The sequence below is a fragment of the Cygnus olor genome, chromosome 5, assembly GCF_009769625.2.
Source record: "Cygnus olor isolate bCygOlo1 chromosome 5, bCygOlo1.pri.v2, whole genome shotgun sequence".
Taxonomy (NCBI): Eukaryota; Metazoa; Chordata; class Aves; order Anseriformes; family Anatidae; genus Cygnus; species Cygnus olor.
In genome coordinates, this window is record NC_049173.1 from 46,563,184 (window position 1) to 46,588,182 (window position 24,999).

Here is a 24,999-nt window from a genome sequence, read left to right on the forward strand (position 1 = left end):
CCTCAGCTCGATGACGGGTGAAGTGGTTCCTGTGTATAAATAGTGTGAAGTGTTTGGGGATCCTCCGGGATAAAGGGGGCTTTATTGGGCGCAAGCTGATGTTGTCGGGCACAGGAGGAGTTTCCATTAGTCATGCGCTGGGTGCTGGTCTCTGGCCTGCCTTCCAGCTCCTGCCAGGGCCTCTGTATTTGGAGGGGTTGGTGTTTTTATTTTTATTTTTTAATTTTTTCTCCAGGTTATCAGATTCTGGGAGCAGTGACCTGCACAGCCTTTCTGAGGCTAGCTGTAGATGTTCTTCTAGGACCAGATAGCCTTATCGAGTGGGTTTTGTTTGCTTTGTAGTGGAGCAGTTCTGGAGCACAAACATGCTTGATTGCTTTTTCTCTCTCAATTTCTTTCTCTCTTCCTTTTTTTTTTCTTTTTGAATGGTTATGAAATCGGTTTTGCACTAAGGTCCTTTTATCTTCTACAGCCTTGAAGCCAGCCGTCCCCTCTCCTGGGTTTGGCTGCCCCCTCACAAAGCCCTTTAACACACAGGTACGCGTGTGGAGCTGAACATAAATACCCGTGCCGAGTTTGGAACTGATCTCATTGCTATTTTTGTGGCGGTAACTCCCTCCCCTGTGGAGTACAGTCTTGAAAGAAATGAGAGGAACAGCTAAGTGATCTTCTCCCAGCAGACGGCTCCTGTGTTGAGGAGCGGCTGTCTCCTTAGGCGTGTGAAGCACACGATTCCTTGCTGGATGCCTGACTTGGGAGAAGTGCAGTCGCAGGGGAGCAGGGTCTGCCAGAGGTGGCCGGGAGACCTTCCCGTTGAACCTGGGTGGCTTTCTGAGTTGTCTCCACCTCTCCCAGGGCCACTGCTCACAGACCTGACAGCAACAGGCCGGACGGTGCTGCCTGGTGTTCCTCGCTTCTCAGCAGCCCCCTGAGGCTGGGGTGAGGCCCTCCTGTGCTAGGTGCTCTGCAGGCGAGGCCGGGACTCCCTGCCCTGAGCAGCACGTCATCGTCCCTCTAGACAACGGTAGAAGGAGGTGCAGGCTGCTTCTAAGCTGGGCTCTGGGGAATCTCATTCAGCAGAGTGAAATATGCTTGGTGTACGTGTCAGGGAGGGGGGACTCGGACCCAAATCTGTTCTGTGTGTCTGTCCCCCCACGAGTATAAATGAAAATTCCTGACAAGGAGCTTCTCTGCCTGTGACCTGCCTTCCTCTTTACCCTCGAGGCATGAGTACGTTGACCTTCCAGCATGCTGAAATGGAAGACGAAACGCTCAGCTTTGCATCCCGGGTCGTTTTTCCCTTCTGAAAGGGAGCAGCATGAAGCAGACGTAAAAATGGTAGGGCACAGGGGCTGCTCAGGGGGAGCCTGGGCTCGCATCTGGTTCTGTAACTTGTGACTGTAGGACATTCGTTTCTGAATGGCATAAGTGCTGGGATTTCCACTGTTTCTCTCCAGAGATTTTCCCGTGGTCTGGAGGCTACAGAGTGAAGTGAATTAGCGTGTTTTTAGCTTTTACCAGAGCATTGCTTTTGCTAGGGAATGGAAGCAGGGGTAAGCCAAGCTGATCGTAAGTGAACGTGTGCTGTCTGTACTACTTCAGAAAAAGGCCTGCAGGAAGCTCCCCTTGAAGATAATAGTAAGTTAAAATGGTTATGAGTTGTGTGATCTGATAATAAGTAACCTTTTTCTCTTCCCAGATGGTTTGCAAACACTTCTTTATCCCACCCAGGCAAGTCAGGTAATATTACTGCTTCCGTTTCCCAGAGGGGCAACAGATGAAAGACTTGAAGCCTTAGGCTGTGAAGTGAGTTACTGTCAGGGTGTAGATCAAAAGATCATTAATTCAGTATCCAAATAGAGAGGCTAGGAGACGAATTGCTGTTTGCTTCTCCTCTGCATCCTGCTGCTCACAATTAGAGGCCATTTTCCAGTGCAGCAGGCACGTGCAGCCTAGCTGCCCGCCAGAAATGTGGTAAGGCTGTAGAGAAATAACTCTGTTAGGTTTGAAAGCACCTTCCTGAACCTTATTGCTCATCCGTTCCGAGGGAGGCACTGTGCATTCACACTGCGAGGGGGAAGCCCTGTTCTGGGAGGGTTGGCAGTGGTGGAGGAATTCGGGGGAGCTGTTTTCCAGCAGAGCCTGTTTTGATAACGTTTCATGGAGTGAGGAAGAAGAAAACAAGTGTCTTCCCAGCACCCTTTTTCTCTGTAGGGGCCCAGTTCTGTTTCCTGATATATTTTCTGGGGCTCCTGAGCCCTGGGAGCAGAGTGTGGATGTGTGCAGTGAATCCTGGCGCTGTTTGCCCACCTCTTTCCTCTTCCCGGGCAGTTCAGAAGCACCTCCAGTGCCAGGGCTAGGAGGGATCACTTCAAAGCACTTAACCCCAGCTAGAGCACCCCCTTGTACCTTCGGGTCTTCTTCCTGAGCTTTCTCGTGGAGTTTCTCCTGGGCCTTTTGGACCAGAACGAGCTGTCACCGTGGTGCCTACACAGCCTTGACAGAAGCAGTGGCAGCATTTGCAGGATGCAGCAGACACGAACATAGACCCATTCTGGCAGCTTCCTGCCATCAGAAGGTCTTCACCGTGCAGTCTGGCTCCTCCCCATTATCCGGTGCACGCTTTCCAGTTTAATCAAATGCATTCATAAAGTGTACTCCGAAACCATATGCTCTCTGTTCAAAGGAGTGCTTAATGGCAAAGCATCTTACCCTGTATCGATTCCCATAATAATCCTTCACGTAATTCATGATTTTCCATCTCTCTTCCTTTCTTTTTCAGCTTTCCCAGATCCGGCAGAGGACCAGAGCCAGCCAGAAGAGTGGGTGGAAAAAAGGCACTTGAAGAGAACTGAAGATTTGCACTGAGCTGTGGGTTGCTTCGGTGGGGAAAGGTCAGTGTCGAGGCCGTTGACCCCTGTTGGCGAGCAGTTTGGGGTGGGTAATGGCACTTAGTGGTTGTGTAAATCGGAGCGCTTCACTAAAAGCTTTGGAGTTCCTCTGCGGGGAAGGTTTGATCTAATGGCTTCTTGCTGCTCTCTGCGCTGTGCGAGATGAGCTGGCAAGTTGATAAGCAGCTGGAGGCCTTTTCGAAAGATGTTCCCGCCGGGTAGGTGAAGCAGCAGTGGCAATAATTTTGTTTTTGGAGAGGGAACTTGGACGGAGAGGTCATGTTTTCAACAGTTGGAGCAGGGCCTTGCTGGAGAAGGAGGTCTTCAGTCAGTTTGCTGAAGGCAGTAGGTTGCTGGCCCACAGCTGCATTGCACACGCTGAGGAGCGCGTGTTTGTTCTGTTCCCGAGAGCTGCCTCAAGGCCAGAGTTATCTGGCCCAGCTCAGATAGATTTCAGGGCAGTTGTACCTTGCCCTCCAGGCCAGCAGCATGCCTGCAGGCTGCGTGAGGTGGCTGTGTTTGCAGGAGGCAGGTAATGTTGGATTTGCAGCCGTCTGGGAGCTGCGCTTTAGTAGCGGCGTAGGTGCAGCAGGATTTCCTTCGGCACATCCTTCTTGTGTGATGGGCTACACTTCTCCTTGGCTTACTGCTGGCATTTGGTTATGGGGATGAGTGCAGTGTGAGGTGTAGGACCTTCCCTTTTGCCCCAGTTCATAACAATTATCTATAAAAGAGACAGCACTGACACATCAGATACCATTTTTCTTGCCATCATTCATTATTTTTAAGTATTGATTTACTTTTTTTCTTTTTTATTTCTTTTCTTTTTGATTGCTTTTAATGGCCTGTGAGCTATTTCATTTGCTTTGGCATCGTTTCTTTACCATCCGTCAGATGCTGCTGCAGGGCAGGGTCTGCAGAAAAAGCCTGCAGCCCTGGATTTCTTTGCTGTTTAATTAAGTACTGTACCTGTGCAAGTCGAGGCAGATGTACCGAGCAGAGTCTGCGATGACTAAATGAATGTCTAGCCAGCAGGAGTGTGCGTGTGTGCCTGCCACGTGCTTGCTGAGCTGAGATGGAGGTGCGTGCCTGTATATGCCTTTGGGTCTGCGAGTAAAAATACAGTGCTCTGACGTGGGATCGCAGAGCAAGCCCCGCCGTTGAGATTTTGGGTGCCTCAGTGCAGCCAAACAGCCGTTTGTGCGGTGCTTGTGTTGTGCAGAGCTCAGCGCCCAGAGCTGGAGGTGCTCAGCTTCTGGTGCGTTCCTGTTGTCCCGTCTGTCCTAAGGATGAACTGTCATCCTTACTGTCGGGATCAGTAAGATGAGAGCCCAAGAAAATCAGGCCGTGGAAGGGTTTAACTTTCGAAGTGCCCCCTGCGCACTTGCACCGCATGTTCTTAACCCACCTGGGAGGCTGTGGCTTGGGGTCAGACAGGGCAGGCTGAGCACATACTCTTTTCTTTTTTCTTTCTTTTTTTAATTCTTCCTATTTTTTTAAGATGGTCATACAGTCTTCTCGTTGTCAGTATGTATTTTACTAACCCCAGAAGAGGTGGTTTCGGTTCACTGGCCAAAGTAATCTATACTGGCGAAAGCACTCTGAAGACAGTAGGTCTTTTGGCACTACACCGGTTGCCTGGAGCCTGTCGTGCTCACAGCTGGCATTCCTCTGGCTGCAGGGGTTCTCACCGCCTTACAACATCACTGGGTTCAGAGAAGTTTGGGCCTCCGGCACAGGGGAGGAAGAGCAGAGGCAAGGGACAGGCCTTGCCTAAGGTCGTGCAGGAGGCAGAGCAGAGAATTGCATTCGAGCTGTTCAGCCCCTAGGTTTTTGAGCTAATCTTCCCTCTGTTTCGTGTGCGGTTTCTGGCGCAGTGAGTTTTTCCCTTGTTTTTTTTCCTCCCACCTTTGTGCATTTTGTTTTAGAGCATTATTTCTCATTGACACTTAGGTTGCGATGTGTGAGCACAGTAGGAACTTGCTCTTGATTTCTGGCAAATAAACGTCAAAATACCTCTTTTGGTTGTGTGACTAAATTACACTGCGTTTCTTTCCCAGATTTCTTTTTAAATTTAGCTTCCTGATGAAGCTACTGTCTATTGGATTGGAGCAAATGGACTTCGTTATGGAAGTGCTTTTGGTCTTTTAGCCACTTTTTCAATTAGAAAAACATTTCCTGTTATCAAGCTCATGTCTAATTAATATGTTTTTATGCATCTGTAAATACACCCCTGTGGCAAGCCTCACTGTTTTCTGTTCACTGGAGAGCTCGTTTATAATTATCTGGGTGATTCAGAACAGACCTTTGCCTCCGTGTTTTGAAATAGAACGCAGCTGTGCGTGTTAATTAACGTTGCTTGCTCTTGTCTGCTTTCGAGAGTGCTCCATATCACTTCTGAGGGTCTGTTACCAGGATGACTGAGGCCAGGAGCCCCTGCCCACGCCACTGAACGCTGCTCGGGGCCCGGAGGCCCCCCGTGTTCACCAAGGTGCTGTGCTTTTTGGGTCTCGTCGCCCGTAGCCTTACCCCAGCTGTAACTGGAGAGCGTGGTGAGGGAGCAGCTCGCTGGGTGAGTCGGTGAGCTTGCAAGGGCCAGCCAGTGCCACCAGCTCTGCTCGGGGCTGGGAAGGATAGATCAAACAGGAGGCAGCCCTGATTGCTCTCTGATTCATGGCCTGCCATCCCCGTGTGAATCACCGCGCTCTGTAAACCCGCAGCTGTTCCCTGCCAGTGTGCTGGAAGCAGATCAATCCTCTCCTCCCAGCAGCGACGCTGAGCCACCTGAAAGGCACCGTGTGCAGTGCTCGGTGGAGCAGGACCTGCGGTGTGGAGGCGAATTTCAGGCTCGCGGTCATCTGCCTGCAAGTATAACCTGAGCTGTCAGCCTGCCTGGTCCTTGCCCTTGCTGCTCGGTCGGATTTCTGAGGTCTCAGATCAGGAAGAGGTGCAAGTTTCTGTTCCTTGCTAGGGCCCAGCACCTGCTGCATGATGATCCATGAAAATACCTGTGCTGGCTTCTTTTGGGGGGGCATGTACTTTGAGGGGTACCTGTTTTGGGCTGTGCAGGTGTGCGTAGCTGTGGGAGCTTGTCTGGCTGCTGCCGTTCCTGTTCCGTGGCTAAATGGAGCCTCTGGGAGCTGTAAATCTGTCACCTTTCATGAACAAGGCAGCTTCTCATAGAGAACTGCAAGTCTGTTCAGAGCACACAGTGCCACCAGCATCTATTCCTTCCCCCTGCCCCAGGCTTCTGTGCTGCAACGTGGTAATTAATCAACGTGGTAATTAATCGGAGCGTTGCTGGAGTTCCTGATCCTTCCAGAGGACCGGGAGTTATTCGCCTTGATACGTGCCACCAGCTCAGAGCTGCTCTCTTCACCAGTGAAAGTCCTTTCTGCTGCCAACTGGTTTGTCAGACACTGTCCTAGAGAAAAATGTTTGCTTGTGGAGGGCGAGGGGGCACAGGTGGGACCGCTGGGCATGTTCTCACCCTCACGCCCCCTGCTAGCTTTAGTAGTTTCTAAAGCACAGACCTGCCTGGGGTTTCTGAGTGGGCTGGAGTGAAGCAAAAGGAACCAATTTCCTGCAGACAAAATACAATTATGCTGCAGAATTGGCAGCTGCTCTTCCTAGCAGCAAGCCAGGCTGTAAAGCCAGATGTCGGGAACGCAGCAGGGGGGCTCACGCTGAGCACAGCTCTGTGCCTGCCTGCTTCCAGGGAGCTCTCTGGTCCAGGACAGCCTTTTACTCTGATAAGCGTGCAGGGCCTTCAAAAAGAGAGAAAGCGACGTGTTCGTATCATTCCCCACTGGCTGGGAGGGGAGGAAGAGGATGGTTTTTTGGGTTGAATGCAGCTTTTGGGAAGGGAGAGATGGTGAGTATTCGCTTGTACTTCTTCAAACTTCACAGAGCTGACAGGGATGCTCTGGGCAGTGCCTTTGTCCTGGCTGCCCAGTCAGGCAGTGGGGAGGTTTGCTTTTTTATTATTTATTTTTGCATCAAAAGGAGGCAGCGAAGTGACGTGGAGCTGTACTTGCTGCAGACCTCCTTAGGTGAAACCAGCTCAGAGCACAGCACCTCTGTAACGCTTTGCCTGGGGGCTGACCCACCACAGACTCGGGGTGGTTTGGTACCTGCAGTGGTGGTTTATGCTGTCAGATCGCCTGAAGCCAGTGGTTGTGTTGCTTCCTCTTTAGCAGCCGGGAGCAGTACCCCAGGAGACAGCCGGCTGGTGAGCAGGGCTGTGAGAAATAAGCAGAGTGAAGATGGGGACTCATTACTCCAACGTATTGCTGGGGTTCAAAAAGGATAGGGCGTTTGGGTGGATAACAAGCACATTCCCAGTCACAGTCGTAAAGGTTAAAAATACCCAGAACTTAGGGGGAGATCTATTTAAGGCAATTGTAACGAGCATCCGTGAGGAAAGGAAATTCTTTGGAGACGGATTATTCCGTAAATGCCAAAGACAGAGTTTCTGTCCCCCCCTTCAGAAGTAACAGTGCGATGCCGCAGTCAGCCCGGTGCTGGGGCGTGCTGGGTAACAGCTCTGGATTTCATTTACTTTAAGTAGGAGGAGGTGAGCATGGACTATAGTGAACTTCCCTTACAGTAGCCGTGATCAGAATTGCTAAAGACCCAGTCATGGTTTTGGCTTGGTCTCAGCAAGTGCTGGGCTTGCACCACGGTAGGTCTGATCCTTCCCCCACAAGTATTAATCTTAAGGAAAATGGATCTCCAGAAGTGACAGCAGAACGGGGAGACAGGAGGAGGAGGATGGCAGCACAGGAAGGCCACATGCTGGTACCATCTGCCTCTCTTTCACACTCTGTGAGGGCTCGTGCTGCGTAGGTCACTCGGATGGATACAAGAGCTCTTCATGTGAGTGAGCACTGCCCAGCATCCCTGAAGTCACTTGAATGGCTCGCTCGCTGTGTTAGTTCAGCTGAAGGCTGGAAGTGTGAGGTCTTTGCAGAAGGAGAATAATGCTGCCCTTTAGGGAGGAGGGGCATGATGACTGACTGGCTTCTCAAACTTTTTTTTTTTTTCCAGGAGCTATCTAAGCCAGAAAGATGCGTGAGTACACCGAAAAGAAGGAAACATGCGGGACCATCTGTCTCAAGTACTTGCTCTTCATCTTCAATTTCTTTTTCTGGGTAAGAAGCTTCAGCCTGTTTCAGAGGCGCTGCGGTTTTGGTGGCAAGAGTGCAGAATCATTGGCTTTGAAGTCTTTGGCAAAAAGCTCTGACATCAGTGGAACCCACACTTCTTTTGGTGGGATGAAATCCCATCCCTTGGACTTGCCAGCCCAAGCTGCAGAAGTTGTGGTGTGACACTGGGGCCTCTGACTGTTTATAGGTCTCCTTACAAATTATAGAAAATAATGCCTGAAAAATACCATCTCCCTGCTTTCTTTTCACCTAGCTAGCATTTGTAGAGTTGGCTGAGCTCACCGGAAACGACAGGAAACCCTCCAAAAACATGACACTTGCAAAGAGAGAACAGAACTGCTAACGGTTGGGTTGGTTTCTCCGTCTTCACTCCCTGCAAGGGTCAGAGTTTAACCAGCTGTGCTCAAAGCTCCTTGCCTGCTTTCTCCCTAGATGTATAACGTATGAAAGAGCTGTGGGGTGCAGTTGTCATTTAGCGGAGGTCAATATTGCTCCTTGCTGAGCAGTGGAAAGCTTGCTGGTAGGTCGCACCCCGAAAGCTGCGGCACTCTTTTGTGTTTGCCCAGAGCAGCGTCGCTCTGTTTGGGAAGGCTGAAGTCTGTGCATGGGCAAGTGCTCCAGGTAGCTTGCACCTCCTCCTGCCTGGGGTGCACAGCTGGCCTCCCTGAAGCTCTGCCCTCGCCAGGGCGCTGCTCACCATCCCAGGGAGACCTCAGGGGGTCCTTCCTTTGGTGTGGGTTGTCTTTGGCTCGGGTCGCAGAGCTGGGGCACATTCTGGTATCTCAGTCGGTCGCTTCTGGAGGCGAGGAAGTTCATGCACTGGATGCCCCTCATTCTCTTGCCTCTGTTTTTACGCAGCTGGCTGGTGGGGCTGTGATGGCAGTGGGCACCTGGACCCTGGCTGAGAAGAGTGACTACATCAGCTTGCTCTCCTCCAGCACGTATTCAGCAACTGCTTATATTCTGGTGGTGGCAGGGGTGGTTGTGATGGTTACTGGCATCCTTGGCTGCTGTGCCACCTTCAAAGAGCGTCGGAATTTGCTAAGAGTGGTAAGTTTTGCTTTTGGGGGCTGGGGTGGAAGGTTCTCCTTGTTTTCTCTTGAACAACGCTGGGAGGGTGGGGAAACATCTTGGTTGTGTTCCTCACTAACCCTATTCGTTTGTCCTAGGGCAAATGCCACTAAGGTTTCCAGCTCCTAATGGCACTGCTGCCTTTGTCACAGGTGGTGGGGTCTACTGCTAGAGCCTTTCCTTTCATCAACCCAAAGAATGCAGTTACCACTATGTGCTTCAAAAGTACAAAGCGTAGCCACAATGTCTATACTGCATGTGAGAAAGTCTGTTTGGATTTGGCCAATTTCAAATAGTGTGGCTTTCGTCTCTTCCTTCTTCCCTGCCTGTCCCATATTCTCTTCCCATTTTCCAAAAGAAAAGGAAAATATGAGGGACCTGTAAGAAAACCGACTTTAATGACACTGGGTTCAAACAAAATTAACATGTTTTTTCATTGTGTTGCCAAAAATAAGAAAGTATTCACTGAAAATTTTCTGTAGTGGCAAAAAAAAAAAGTTTTTGGTTTTGCTTCCTCAAAAAAGCCGTTACGTCTGGATAATCTGGTTCTTTTTTATGCCCTTCCTTGTGTTACTTCCTCGGCTCCCTGCTCACCCACCTACACCAAAGTTTTTACCAGCCCTAGGGTTTCTGTTCTGCTTCCTTCCTCACAAATCTCCTTCTCAGTCTGGAGCATGCAACATTCTTTAGTAGCTGAGCTACAGCGGCGAGCACAGCAACAGTCAGTGACTCTGGTTTCACGGAAATGAGAGGATGCTGCAATAACCCTTCACCAGCTCCTTCAGCTTTGCACGTCCCTGTTCACCTGACTGTCCCATTTCCCCTCTTTAGTTTGGAAGAGGAGCAAAAAGAAGAGCCGTGAGAAATCCTGACATTTGTACCGCTGCTTTGAAGGCTTAGTAATTGCTGTGAGAGGCACAGTAGAGCCAGGAATGGAAAATAAAACATGGAGAAGGACAGAGGGAGTGCTTTGCTGATGCTTGTTCGTTGCGCTCCTGGTCTGTAGCAGTCCGTTTTGGCCTTTCGTTGCTTACTTTCCATGCCAGAGGTTTCCCTTTGTCTTTTTTTTTTTGCCTCAGCCAGAAGCTACAGATGAAAATCCGGTGGGGTTTTCTTTGTTATTCTGCCCCAGAAAACTAATACTTGTCTCTCGAGAACAAAAGGTCACTCTGAGTCCTCACACCACGCGTCCTTTCAGAGTGGCTGGTCGCGACAGGCCTATTGTCTCTCTGTGCTTGCGCTCTGCTTCGGTTGCCAGTGAGTAATGTGCACAAGAATTAGGGCCGTGCTTGCCAGGGCTGGGTGAGCCTGGCTGGGGGCCTGTGCCAGCTCTGAGCTCAGGCAGCAATCCTAACAGCTTCACGGGGTCTGTGCCAGCCTGTCCCAATTTCTCTCGGTACCAGCGGCCCATGTAAATATGGGAGGGAATGCTGTAAGCGGCCCTCCTCTCCCCAGTGCCTCCTTGGTGCTTTTAAAATCAATTGACAGCTCTGGCTGCTGTTTGTGAAATGTGTATCTGGTTGTTAGTTCGGTGTTCTGCTGGAGCCTCAGCAACCTGGGATTTTGTTAGCTGCCTTTCTACCTAACTCTGGGTTTTAAGGGCTCACTTAAAACTTTTTGGAGAACTTCGTTACTCATCACTCATAGCTGTGCTACTTCTTTGTCGTTGCTCATTTTTCTTCCTCGTGTCCCTCCTCAGCCAGGTGATGCATTGAGGCTCGGGCAGCAGACGTGGAGTTTCTCACGCTGAGGTTGCTGAGGTGGCAGAGGCAGCAGTGATCTTCAGACCTGCTCAAACTTCAGCTCAGATGCCGAAGCTGCTGCCCTGCTCTCGAGTGAGCCATTTCAGCAGTCTTCGTTAGGCAAAAACCAGGTTCCAGCCAAGTCTACTACAGGCCTTTGGGTGATCCCACATTTCTTACTGGTTTCCCAGCTTCTTGGGGAGGGAGCAGGGCATGTCCCTGCAGCGCCCCACCGGAGTAGGCGTACTTCTCCTTTCAGAGCAGCCCTTGGTAAGGAAGGCCCTGTGATTCCTGGTGAAGAGCAGGGCGGGCAGCCCTGTGCTGCCTGTGTGTCCCCAGAGTGAAAGCTGCCGCTCCCGTATGTCAGCAGGACCCAGTGTAATAGATACCTGAAAGGGGCCCTGAGGGAGAGACGGGGCTGAGATAAGGCTAATGATGCCGTGTATCAGCGGAGACAGGTTGGATGCGTGGGTGGCAGATGCACTGCCGTCCCTCACGAGGGCTTACAGGGGCCTCGTGACTCAAATTCTCTGAGGCCCGCTGGATATGCGTTTGTTCCTATCCAGGGTAAGCCAGCAGGATGAGCCGAGCTGTGGTGCCGCAGCTCGGCTCCACCTGAATGCCACTGACGTGACGACACGGAGTAGGGAGGGCTATCTAAAAGCAGCTTTGCAGTTCATTGGTTGTGCTCAGCACCCTGCCGCCCTCCTTCCATGGCAGAGAGATGATGTCAGGGCAGGAGGGCATAACCATGTCCTAGCAAAAGAAAGGAAGCCTTTGTGACAAAGCACCCCGATCCTTTCTTGCCCCTTTCAGCCTCCTGTGAGTGCTGGGACCAGCCTTTAGCTATCCCACAGGCTGCTGGGTGACTCATTCCCCTGGTATGAATGGGTACCTTGTACAAGGGTATGCAGAGACTTTCGGTGTTCAGCCGGGGCAGAGCGGGGCTGGGGAGTGAAAGCTCGAGATTGTGTGCTCAGATTAAAGCTTGGCCTGCAGATAAAACCCAGCTGGCCTTCCTCTGCAGCTGCTGAATCCCAGCAGGGGGGAAAGAGGAAACCTGAGCTGCGTTTGTGTCTGTGTCGCTTCAATCCTGCAAAGGAGCTCAGAAATACCCACCTCTACCAGGTGAAGAGGGGCGCGCAGCGCGGAGAGTAACCCTTGTGTGACAAAAATCCACCTTGCTGTGACCAGGACTTAACTGCCTTTCTGTGTGCTGGGGAGAGATGGTTTCACACCTAGCTACACTTAATGGGGGCTGTTTGCTTCGCCCCTTGGGAGGAGACATTTCCTAAGCTCAGGGTAAAACAGAAAATGGGAGATGTGTTGTTTGGTCTGTCCTGAGCGGGACAAGTCTTGCAGGGAGTCTATGCACGAGGTCCTCGTTATGGCTGGAACTGGTGCCTCTTTAGCTTCATCTACAAAATGATGGATTTAGTGGCAGTCATAGAACAGCCTGGATCTGTAAAGTAGCTCCCTAGTTCTAGTATAAATTCATCCACTTCGATAGTGCACGTTAGCCAGTGCTTGAGTCCCACAGAAGTCACTTGGAAGACAAATCCATGGTTTAAACTTGTGCTTATTCGGTCTGCTATATCCTTGGTGAAACGGGCCCTTTGTTGGCTTATTGAATCACCATTATAACGTGCGTTTCTCCATAGTAACTTAATGAAATGCCCTAAACAGTATCAAAACAAGGAGAAATTTCAGATATTTTTTTTTTGTACTGATGTCTGAAGCAGGTATTTTCTGTGACATTGAATGTATTCAGCAGGTTATCCAGCAACCACTCTCTTCTGTCCAGTGATCTTATCTCAGTTGCCTGCACTTTTCCATTCTCTACATCCCTCTGGCTGTGCAAGTTCAACTCGCGCTTGCTTCTGCTTGTCTACAGTTACCATGTGTTTGGTTTTTTTTCTTTTCATCTGTGGGATTGTTGCCTTTCTACCCTGTTGAGGTCCTAGTCCCAACTGGTGCCTTTGAGAGCTCCTGCAGAAAAGCACCAACAAAGACAGTGTCATGCATTTTGCCAGCTAGTAGTAAGCCAGCTCCAAGCTTCTCCTCACGTTCTGTTCTAACATCCTGCTTTTCCCGTTATTTTACAGTATTTCATATTGTTGCTGTGCATCTTTCTCCTGGAGATCATTGCTGGAATCCTGGCCTATATCTACTACCAGCAGGTGAGTGGGCACAGGTCATGGAGACTCAAACCAGGGACAGAAAACAGGGGTCATTGTCCCATTTCTCCAGCCAGAATTGGCCTTGGAGGCTTGGGACCTAGGGTCTGACTGGGGTTCATCTTTCTACCTGTCTGTACTCACTCACCACCCCATACAAAAGGAGGCCTTGGGTTATTTTACTGCTTCTGACAAAGTAATGGTTATACTTGGGAGGCTGCTCGGCCTTGCTGCTCAGCTCCTTCCTGTACTGGCAAAGATGGTTCAGCTGCTAGGTCCTTTCAGGTCATGAAGTTTTTGAGGGCTTTACTTCACCAGCCCAGCTGAGGGGCTGGAGAACAGCATGGACTCCCAGCAGCTGCAGTTCTGACTTGGCAGGGTTGCAGTTGCAGAGAGCAGAGGCTTAAATCATCGGTTTGGTTTCAAAGGGGGTTTAGCCACCAGGACACAAACAGCCTGGGAAATTGCTCTCATGTCTGGAAATTGATTGGAAAGGGTGAATTAGGATTGTTGCCAAGTGGCTGTCTGAAAAGCAGCTGGACATCCCATCTTATTGGCTTCGCTGTTAGGTTCCTTGCCTTTCCCTTTTATTTTGGGACTCCTGTGCTTTGCGTCACCAAGATGGGCACTGGCACTTTGTGAGAAGCAAAAGAGAGCTGTAGGTTCGCTTGTTTGATAGTGGCCAAGAGGGAGCAGTGGAGCAGGTGTACATATTTAACTGGGAAAGATCAATCCTGGGAGCATGGCAGGAAGCCAAGGTCTATCTGTGCAAAGCCACTAGGTTCATGTATGCCAAAGGATGAAGAGGAGCTGATCCTCCTTGTTAGGCTGAAATAAGGGATGACATATTCAGAGCTGTAGCCTTGAGTGCTTTAATTCACTCAGGGGCATCTCTGATCAATAGCTGCACTTTCCCCTTGCCCTCTGGCTGACAAATGCCTCTTTTTTCCTGGTTGCAGGCCGCTTGCTGTTTGCCACTGTTTTTATTTTAGCCCTTGCTTTGGTATCTAAGGCTTGCGTTTGTGTGTGTCTAAACTCCTTTTCTTTTGTTGTTTGTGTTCCATGCTGCAGTTCTTCCCTGTGAGCCTGCAGGTAACCACTTTTCTCCCAAGTAATAATTCTGCTAATGGACTCTCCTCTTTATTTGCTTCTGATGCCTTCCAGCTGCTGAACCTCTTGCTTTCTCTTTATTACATTAAGTCCTTTGCACTTCTGTAGAGCTTCCCAGCCCAGGATCTCAAAGCATTTTGCAAATGTTAATGAATGAAGCCTCATATCATCTCTGTGAGGTAGGTGCTGTCCCCACTTGACACATGGGGTTGGAAAAAACAGTGTATCCAAAGGAAAATAAACTGCAGACTGTATTTTGCCCGGTTCAGCATAACGAGATGCCTGACCTTTCATTTACTACTTACCATATAGAATAAAAGGTGTATAGAGAAGCTATCTCTGTAAAGAAGAATTTAGCTAGATTAAGAGCCTTCACAGGAAGAAATGTTTGAATCCAATCCCCTGAACATGCCAGTGGTTTATGACAGGAGTGTTTTCAGAAATTATGCACTTAAAAAAAAAATCAGACTTCGTCTGTCTGGCTTTACAAATTTGTCACCGTTGTCAAGAAATGCCTCGGAATACTCTTGCAATCACCCCCTTAATCCCCTCCTGTGCCATCCTTTTTGATGTCGATGTGAGAGCTATTCAGACCACATGGCTTCAGTCCAATGTGCCCAGGACTCTCTTCCTGCTCCTGAATAGACAGATTGGGTTTTAGTATTTTGTCACAAGCTTCAGAGACAGAAGACTGCATGTGGATCTCATGGACACATTTGTATTCAAGCAGGCACAGTTTTTGTATTCTGTTCTAATGCAAGCATGTCTTGGCAGTCTCTCTCGCATATGCGAGGTGAGGACCTGCATGGTGATGTGTAGCACAGGCTGAAATTTGTCCCAGAGGCACCTCCTTCCAGTCACAAAAATGGAGGCATGATCTTTAATCAACTGGAAATAAGCTCATGTGCTTCCTGGAAACCAGTCCAGTCGGACCTTCGAGGATGACCTTGAAGGAAGCTGTAGCTTCCCCAAGGCTTTCTGTTCTCCTGGACCAGAGGCAATGAAACATGCAGGGCTCTGGGTCTCCCTGAGGGGTGCTGAGCTTGCCCTGTGATTTTATCCCACTTGTCTCTTCTATTCAGCTGAGTATGGAGCTGAAGCAAAATTTAAAGAACACCATGACCCAGAAGTACCGCAAAGAGGGAGAAGAGAGCGTTACCAGCGCAGTGGACAAACTGCAGCAGGAGGTGGGTAGCGCTGGGGCTGGGGAGAACGAGTGCAATTGCAGGGCTTAAAACCAAAAAAGCCACAAAAAGCTTAAAACCACAAAAAGCGTTGTGAGCTCTCGTTATCCAGCATACAGGCTGCTGCCTCTGCCTGAAGACAGGCTGGGTGTGGTGCAGGGCCTGGGCTGCACTACCAGCAGAATTGCATGGGGGGACTCTCTGAATCGCATCCCCAGTAGGATGTACGCTACACTTGGATTGCTCCCAGAGTGAACTGGAGCTGCCAAGTCACTCTGACAGCTGTTTCGACTTCCCACATTAAAGCTTTGGAAAAATTGCCGACATTTTTCATTAAGCTCTTCAGTACCCCAGAGAGCAAGATGTAATGAAAGAAGAGCATTCCTGCTGCTGTTGCTAGCTGTGCCTGGCTCAGGGATGGCTCAGGTTAGGGCTGTCACAGGTCTGACAGGCTTTTTCGCAGAAAGGATGCTTGTGGGCAGGCATGGGTGCAGCAGTTTCAAAGCGTGGGGCCTGCTGTGCACGGTGCCCTGTGACCAGGTGCGTGTGCGATAGTAACTGGTAATTAAACTTGCCCTGTTATCACTGCTGGCGCTCCCCAGCCGGGTAGTTAGGAGCTGAGGCAGCTGCAGGTGCCCTCTGGTTGCACCCCAGCAGTAACAAAAAGTCACGGCTACTGAAAGATGGATGAAGCTGCTATTTAATGGCCATTTGGGCGACCGTTAAAACAGAGGTCGCTGATAATTACAGCAGTCTAAAAGAACCCACGCCAGTGAGATTGTTGGAGGCTCCAGCAAAGTCTCCTACAAAGGAGGATGCAGCCCAGGGCTTGTGGGGAGGCTGGAGGGAGGAGGAAGCTGCAGTGCTCGTGGGCTCAGCCTGTGCTCTGTGTGCTTGCAGTTCAAGTGCTGTGGCAGCAACAACTACACGGACTGGGCTGACAGCGTGTGGATCAGATCTTCCGAGGCCAGTGGACGGAAAGTCCCAGACAGCTGCTGTAAGACGATAACCGACCTGTGTGGCCGAAGAGACCATCCTTCCAACATCTACAAAGAGGTAAAAATCAAAAGGGGCTTCAGAGCCTCCTGTCACAAAGTACATGAAGGTGGTGGGCTGGAAGTGAGGGCGTTGGGTTGATGCTGCACACCATCGGTGACTTGTTTCTCTAGTTGAGCATTCAGCCTTCCAGGCTCAATCTGAAAAGCTTCAGGGAAGAGAAAAATAAAATAAAATGGAGGAGTCAGTGTGTCTGGGTTCCTGCATGCAGGCTGCTATTAGAGAAATGTGTGTTCATGGCTGCCAGTGTGGGATCATAGCCAATGCCCAGTAAATACGGCATGGGATAAATGGTCTGCATTTCACAGGTGGGGCCGTGGGCTGGGCAAGGAAGATATTTCAAAATCTGTCTCAGGACTGCTTTTGGCTTTTGCAGGGAACCTAATTTGTAAGAGAGGATTGCAAAGGCAGTAGAAAAGAGACTTTGGGAACTGGGAAAGAAAGCAAGGAGATATTCTGCACCGCTTTATTAGATAAAGAGGAAAATAGTAGATTATATTTGTTATTACAGAGTATGCTGGTGACGGGGGATTGGGAGAGGTTGTTGCTTCTGGCAGGAGACTTGGGTTTGAGCCCTCCATTTGGTACAGCTGCTACTTGGTCAGGGACAAATGGAGATAGTTCTGCTCCCTGAACGTGACAGGGATTTGACCTACAGCATGAAGGAACGGGATATGAGGAAGGAAGAGGGCTCCCTAGCAGACAAATCAGGCCAGTTCCACTGGACTACAGTCAGGACTGAAAAGAGGCTGGAGCTGGGCTGGAGGGGCTTGTTTCTCTTCCAGAAGAAGCAAAATGAATCCCAGAGGAGCTGAGTACAGTTGAGGAGGGCTGTGGGTGAAGAGAAGGCCCCTTCAGAGCAGGTATTTCTTCTCACAGTCTGTGCTTTGAGCATGGCTCGGAAGTTAGGAGGGTGAACAACATCTGCCATTAAGCCAGGCAGCTCAACGTCTAAGTCAGAGCTCAGAACGGATTTTATTTTGGGGAAGAAGAAGAAGAGGGTCAGATCAGGACGCAGGAGCAATTGTTTCAGATCAGGGCAGCTGGGGCTAAGTCTCGATCTAGTACAGGCATGGGAAAAGAGAGGCCTTTGCCATCCCTCCCCGGAGAGCTGCATGCTCGCTCCTTCCCTTTCTGCCTGTGCGTGTGTAGGTGTCTGGGTTCAGTGTAAACTCCTGGGGCTGGAGGGCCCCCAGCACCCTTGGGGCACTGCTGCAGCCTACACAGTAAATCCCCCTGATGTTACCATGGAAAACCTGCCTCATTAAACAGTTTAATTATTTAAAGGGAACTCTTCCAGAAAATTCTCTTACTGCTTTATTTTTGCCTTATGACAACAAAAACTTGGGCCTGAAACTGGGAGGGTAAGATCACGCTGCCAGCCAAGGACGCAAGTGAAAGGCAGAGGCAGGCAGTGCCTGGCTTTCCAGCTCCACGCTAAAACTCGTGGCTCTCAGAAATAACAGCAGGAGGAATTAGGGTGCTCACAGACACTGCTTTTCAAGGATTGCAACTGCTGTCTTAAAGTGAGGCACAAGGAGTTAAATTAAGGATTATTTTCCCTGTCCCTCCTCCTTTCTCTCCTTGCAGAGCGGTTGTATTACCAAGCTGGAAAACTTCATTCAAGAGCATCTGAAAATTATCGGTGCAGTGGGGATCAGCATCGCTTGTGTGCAGGTAAAAGGATCGCGTGGAGTTTGGGGGTTGCTGGGCTGAAGTTAAAGGAACCCTAGAACTGAAGGATGGGGAAAAAAAAAAATTGAACATTTCAGGTTTTTCCTTGCCTGGCAAAAAGAAGCTGCCATGTAAGAAGTCGCCAGCTACTTCAGTGACCCCAAGATTCACTAGCTCCACAGCAAGAGCCTCCTCTGCCTGTCTGTGATACTTCTGGCACAGGAGAGACAGATTTCTGCTCCAGGGCCGTGAGAAACGTAGTGCTGGCCGTGGCTGGTGCTTTGGCAGCCTGAGAGAGACCTCTTGTGGGGATGTGCCATGATTGCCCGTGCAGCTAAAGAGCTGGAGGAGCTTCCTACCCCAGTTCATTAGCTCTTGTTAAGTAATCCACAGTTCCTCCCCTGGCTTTGTGGCACTGAGGAGTGGCACTGTGGGTCAGCGAATGATTAGGGAGAAGGAGAAGGGCAAGGGGGGTAGGACGTGGATGCTGCCACTCCGTTTTAGGGGGGGAAGGCAGCCAGAATATTCTCTTCTTCCAGATGCAGATGTGTCTGGGAGTGGTTCGTCTTCCTTTCTGTCCTGGCAAGTAGCCAAATTACATCCTAGAGAAGCTGCTGGTGATTAATTACGAGGATTAGCACCGATTATGTTCTCTCCTGTTCATTGCAAGCTGGAGAGCTGTATCCCCAGGCCAGAGCTAGTTTGCCACTCCAGTCTGGGGCCAGACTGTTTGCAAGCTGCTGCCTCCACTGCATCCATTCTGTTTTCTCATGCGTTCCTCTCTCCTCTTTCTACCCTGTAGATCTTTGGGATGATTTTCACCTGCTGCTTGTACAGGAGTTTGAAGCCGGAACCATATTAATAGCTGTGGGAACTCTGTCAGCTCCCCCTCTGCCACTCCCTTAGTGCCTGCCAACCTCACTACCCTCCACCATCACCACAGAAGAGTCTGCAGCCTGAGGACTTGGCTCTACCATTAAATGCCTCTCGAACAGCCTTACCTGCCCCTTCAGGGGAAGGTCACCCTCCTCGTTGTGTTCAGGGAGTTCAGCAGGTCCTCTTCACTGTCGAAACAAAAGAGCTGCGGATCTTCTGCTGGAAGCTTTAGCAAAGCAGTCCCTTGATTATAACTACAAAGCAAGATTTATCTAGGGCCATTTCTCTTGGGGCTCTTCCTGAGCCAACACAAAGGTATCAGGATGCTACGCAAGAACCACGGTTCGCTCTCTGAGAAGTGGCTCAGCATCACCGGGCATTGACTATGAGGACAGATGATGTTTCTGCGCTGAGCTGGAGCCAGAGCTGAGTCTCTCATACACTGAAGATTTCTCTCTCCCCCCCCTGTGTGTGCGGTGAAGTCCTAACACAGCTGGTCTCCATATGAGAGGATGCCTGCCTGGTTGCTTGGGGCACGAACTGCACTCCCTGCTGCTCGGGAACACAACTTGGTGCGGCTGAAATCTTGTCATGACTCCAATGCTGCCACAACGTGGGTGCCTTAGGATTTCTCAGCAATCCTTCCTCCTCTTCCTTGAAGCTTCCCTGCAACACGGTGCCATCGGGAACCACAAGAAGCCTGCTGCCTCCTTGGGCTTCTAGATCAAAGACGTTGGACTACTTTCTAATTCTTTTAGGTCTGGTCTGGTTTAGGTAGTGGCTTCCAGTGTGAATGAGAAAACTCACGGTTGTTTCTTGCCTACCCCCTGCTGAGATTTGGTGAAGAGCTGGTCTGTCTGTGGAACTGAGGTGTCTTGCTACCACTTGGCCTGTTTGGTTAGTGCAAAGACCTTATCACGTCTCTTGCATGTTGAGACACACCCTGGGCTCGACGGTCTAATTAAAACCTCCAGGCTTGTTCTCTCTTGGGTGGGAAATGAATATATACAAATGTTGTATCAGCCTCCAAGGAGCTCATTAATCAGATGAGGGTTTTCTGGCTTTAATGAGATCTAGAAGCCAGCTTTCCAGACCATCTCAGCAGTAACCATTACAGTCAGCTTCACCCAGTCGCCCCAGTGTATTTAGTAAATTGGTAGTGCTGGGTTTAACTGTCTGATTAATTAAATAGATTTAATTAACTATTATTTCTGCACTGGGATCCTGGATACATACAGGACATAGACATGACTGTTGCCATTGACTTAGTGCCACTGTCATGCCAGCCTGAATTCATAGGATCTTCTGTGTCTCTCCTGTCCCAGGGGTTTGGGTTGTTTTCTTCCTAATTGTCCCGGAAAGGGTTCTCATCGGGAATCTTGTTTTCACCATCCCAGTAGGCCTGGTACAACCTGAAGCAGAAAGGGCTGCAGGGATTTGAAGTTTCTAGGCTCTGAAGACAAGCCCTTTTATGAGCAAAGTAATTTATTCACTCTCTTGGCCTTTTGGTGGTGCCCCGTCCCTTGGCAGCAGGCAGTTAACACCTGCAAAATCACCCATACCCCTAAAGGGTTTTGCAGCGTTGTGGGGGTTTTGATTCACAGAGCAGAAATCCAGGACTGGCTCCTGCAGGGGGGGGCGAAGGGTGACAAGTTAAAATTCTGAGCAGGTAAATCTGGAACTCCCCCATCAACATCGGCACCGTGAAATAATCCTTAACACTAATGCGAAAAGAGAGGTGGAGGAGCGGAGCTGTATCCTTGGTCCCACAGCAGTGGGAAAGAGGGGAAAGAAATCTAAATTATTGTGTAATGATCTAAAGGAGAAACCTCTAAATTATTTCTTGTTTTATATTCAGGTTCCTGACAAGTATTGACTACTAACTATGAGGAAAATATTGAGCATGTTGCTTGAAGCAATATTTCTAGTTTCTTAAGCATATCTTCTTAGCTGCCTTTGCCTGTTCCCTTGAAATACATTGTACGGGGTTGGGAGAGGCTAGGAAGAATGAGATAGGAACAGCAAGTTGGCTTGTGTCCACTGAGTCGTTTTATACTTTTTCTCTGTGTAATAATATTCATTGCTTTTTTTTTTTTAACCCAGTTTAAGTTGCTGGCCAATAGGAAAATAAAGCTTAAGATTCTGTACTTACTCCGTGTAGCAAAATGAAGGGGACAACGTGAGCCGTGTGGGTTTTGTGGGCTTCTCAGTTCCTTGAGGACCTTGCTGCAGCATGAACGAGGTTGTGTGTGGGTGCTCTGTGCTGCTGGGTGTTTGCCCTCCACAGTGTGGTGTTGTCTGTACCTACCTTGCACGACAGATGTGTGAAAAAGGGAGTAGAGCTGCCCTTCGCTATCCTTTGGGATGTCAGGTTGAAAATTACTCGTTGCACCTTTGAAAAGTAGCTCTATCCAGCCAGGTGGAAGTGCCTGCCTGCAGCTGGTGGGCACGGCCACTCGGTGGCTCTCAGGGCTCAGCTCTGCCTGCTGTGATTTCAGGTCCTGTAATTCAGGTGGCTCTGATCCAAGCTGCTTCCCTCGGTGTCGCCAAGCCCTGTGCCACCGAGCCTCTTGCTTACCTTCATCCTCCAAGCCTCAGCCGTGTCGCTGCTGGCCCCTGGCTAACTGGGCTGCCCCTGGGACGGGCGGCGAGGTAGAGACCCGCTGAATGCACTTGACTGGAAGCAGGAACCGCTTCATTTCCCCCAAGGGGAACTGAAGCCCCCCTTCTGCAGGGCTGTTGTGGGGTGGCACCTAGGAAGGCTGTAGCACGGTGTCTTTCAGCACAAAGCAATTGCTTGAAAGCCATTTCGTGCGTTCTTGTTTGAATTGGCTTCTGCAGTGTCTGTGGTGGGGCTGCAGCCAACATTTCACAGCCTCCCCCCGGGCTGTGCAGCCTTGGGCCCCTGGGTGCTGCCATCTCTTGAGGCACGAGCCCCAGTTTCTCTTTCCTTCCCCCCCAGCCCTGGAGATTTGGGCTGCACAACTTTGCTGCTCACAGCAATTAGCTCAGCTGATGCTCTGCTCTCGGTGCGATGTGGGGGCCAGCACAATGTGCTGAGGATGAAGGGGAAAACAGGTACAACAATAATTTCTGTAAAGGTCCAGCTTGGGAGCAGTCACTCCATTTCTGCACACTTTCAAGAAAGCCTGAGTATTTCATGCTCCCCTGCAGGGCTGCATCTCACCCCAAACCAGTTCACAAACATGCCCTTTCTGTTTCTTCCACTGAACTGGGAGGAATTTTCCCCCGGAAAGGTCTTGGTGCCCTGTTCTCTTGCTGTTTCAAAAGCTTCCCTTTGGTGGGGGTTGTAATGTCCTGCCGGGCTTGGGCTGACCGAGGCTGCAGTGGTGGAGAGAGGGAGCGGAGGACTGGCAATGATAATATCCTCCATCACAGGATGCGACAGACACGCTGTGCTTGGGAAATGGCAAAGGGGACTGAATGATCTCCCCTTTCCTGCTGTGAAGCCTGCCCAGAAGGACATGCACTAAACCATGCTCCTTGCTGGGAGGCTGCGCGTTTGTTCCCCTTCTTCCCTGCTTGCTTCCTCCACTTAGCGGCTCCCGCAGCAGAACAAAACGAGCCTAATGGGTACAGCCCTGCTTCAGTCGCCCTTGGTGCAGGAAGGACCTCGCAGTCCTGAGTGCTCTTGTGCCGGCGTTGAGCTCGCTGCTGAGCTCTGACCCCAGTGCCTGCTCCCCAAAACCCAGGGCTCCCAACGCCCCCCCTTTGCCTGGGGGGCGCAGGAGGCTGTGAGCTCCCATCCCGCTTTTAAACCATCGCAGCACGTCCCCTGTCCCGCATGGGGCTGCTTTGTGCTGCCGTGGTGGCGGGTGCCTGCACCCCTGGGAGAAGACGCCGGCTGCTCCGCACCCCTGGGAGCTCTGCTGCTGTCACAGCAGTGACAAGAGATGCCTCAAGCGGTGCAATGCTGAACCGAGGCATGGGTGTGCCGAAAAAGCCAGGGCAGAGGCTGGAGAGGAGGCAGCAACAGGGAGGAGATTTGTGGTGCCTCTGGAAAAGTAAAACTCCTTGCGGGGAGGGCGATGCGCTCAAATGAGCTATAATCATACAGCAGGGATGCCAGTGCCCAACAAAGCCGGTGAGTGAATCGCTCAGTCACAACAGCTCGGGAAGTGTGCTGGGGATTTGGAGTCCTTGCTGCAAAGGCGGCTTGCTTTCCCAGCTGCCTGCCTCAGCCCAAAGGGTGCTGCACGTGCTGAGGCCATCGGCCCCAGCAGCTCTCTGGCTTACAGCCCCCCCCCCGCAGAAAAGGAGCTGCTGAGCATCAGGAGTTTCCAGGCTTTTTTCTTTTCTTTTTCTGAGTGGTGACCTGTCTTACAAGTCCTGCCTCTGCAGAGCCCCGTGCCCTGGCAGGGACTGATCCTGCAGTGGTAGAAAAACATTGGAGTCCTGCAAAGGGTAAAAGGAGGGGCCCCAGGTGGGCTCGAAGCTGCTCCTCGGCTCCTGGCTGGCGTGAGTGTTGGTGGGCGCCGGAGGACGTGGGGCAGATGCTTGCAGGGCTGTGGAGCAGCTCCAGGATATTTGGAGTCGCCCCTGTCCTCTTGGGGGACACCTGGGCACCTGCAGGCTGAGTGCATCCTCACGCCGCCCACGGGGACGCAGGTTTCTACCTCTTGGCTCAGAAATGGTGCGGCACTTTTAGGGATGAGCCCAGAAGCCCAGCACAGTGCAAACGTGCTCGGTCCCTCCAGAGCCAGGGCCCTCTCCCTTCCCAGCAGAGAGACGTCCCTTGGAACCTCCACGTCGCCATCAGAGGCTTTGCGAGCTCCCCAGCCCGGGATTAACTAGGGACCAAGGCAGCCTCATTAACCCGGAGGTGCCCCGTGACTGTTCCGCTGCCTCCCCTGCAAACAAATTAGCCTGCCCCTGCCTAATTGCACCTCGCTGATGACAGGAGGTGGTTGCATCCATGCTGCTGTCCCCTGCTGTACTCCCGGCACGTATCTCAGCTGCGATAAAACCTCCTCTCTTTCCTCAGAGAGGTGCCTGGTTAATCCTCATGTAACCTTCCCGAGCAGCCTTTATTGCCTGGTTGTTTCCCTCACGTCACTTTATACGCTTTGATTTCTTGCTGCACGTTCGGGGACGCAGCGCTCCGTGCGCTAGGAAACAACGACCCAAAATAGGAGGCCACCGGGCTAAGCTCTTGTGATGGGGACTGCAACCACTGGCAGCGCTCTGGGAGGATGCCAGCTCTGTCCCTCCGAAATAGCAGCTGACGTGGTGACAAAATGACATCTGAAGGGCTGGAGAAGGGGCCCCTGCGCTCCCCAGCCCCGCAGAGGTGTTGCTCCAAGGGCACGTGGAGCAAACCCCGAGTGTCTGCAGCCTCTGCTCTCAGCTCTTCCTTCTCCCACACGTCACTCCTCTCTTACTGGCACGCTTGCTGAGCACTGACAGGCATTATTTGATATTTATCTAAATTAAATCTTGTTCCATTTAAACGCCCAGCTTTCTGAGATATCCCAGGCTAATTCCCGTTTTGTCCTTCCTTGTGTTTTCCATCCCTTCTGCTCCGTCCCGATCCACAAACGTGATCAATATTATAATTTATTTCCTTTTCCGCCTCTCACCTCTCCCACTGCTCTCTTCCAGGACTTTAATGAAAGTTTTTAATAGCGTTCAATTCAAGGCTGACCTGCAGTTTCGTTTGCCTAATGCCTCGTGCTCTGCTGATGGGCTCATGAATGATTCAGCTGTTTGGTCTCTTATCTGGCAGCTGCAACAGAATTGCTAAAAAAAAAAATAAATAAAATACACATTTCTGAGGGTGGCCAGATCTCCAAACTGAACATTCCTGAGCCCCAGAACAAGAACCTGAGCCCTAAAGCACAGGATCACAAAGAAGTCTGCATATGTATGAAATACAGTTTTCAACCCCAAAAACCCCACACCAATCCAACTGTATTTTACAGTTCGCTCGCCACAGCTAATGGCACTGAATGGGGCTGGTAAAACAGCAGCTCCAACACCTGTGGGCCTTTTCTGCCCTGTTCACCAGCAAAAACCAGCCCTGCCTTCTG

At 50.7% G+C, this 24,999-nt stretch overlaps 1 protein-coding gene across 15 annotated transcripts in view; it reads left to right on the plus strand.

Annotated features, from left to right (window-relative positions):
• Positions 1 to 21,096, plus strand: part of CD151 (CD151 molecule (Raph blood group)) — a 32,047-nt gene extending 10,951 nt beyond the window's left edge. For 9 of the 15 annotated variants that reach the window (XM_040560399.1, XM_040560395.1, XM_040560401.1 and 6 more), the window contains 8 exons: positions 2,783 to 2,894; positions 7,941 to 8,044; positions 8,918 to 9,109; positions 12,978 to 13,052; positions 15,242 to 15,346; positions 16,244 to 16,399; positions 17,990 to 18,076; positions 18,876 to 21,096. In XM_040560399.1, coding sequence (XP_040416333.1) covers positions 7,961 to 8,044; positions 8,918 to 9,109; positions 12,978 to 13,052; positions 15,242 to 15,346; positions 16,244 to 16,399; positions 17,990 to 18,076; positions 18,876 to 18,935 — 759 coding nt within the window. In that variant the 5' untranslated portion in view covers positions 2,783 to 2,894; positions 7,941 to 7,960 and the 3' untranslated portion in view covers positions 18,936 to 21,096. Of the gene's footprint in view, positions 1 to 472; positions 1,741 to 2,782; positions 2,895 to 7,940; positions 8,045 to 8,917; positions 9,110 to 12,977; positions 13,053 to 15,241; positions 15,347 to 16,243; positions 16,400 to 17,989; positions 18,077 to 18,875 lie in introns of those variants that run through there. The other 6 variants (XM_040560403.1, XM_040560397.1, XM_040560405.1 and 3 more) reach the window with 6 other exon arrangements.
• Positions 21,097 to 24,999: the final 3,903 nt, after the last annotated feature.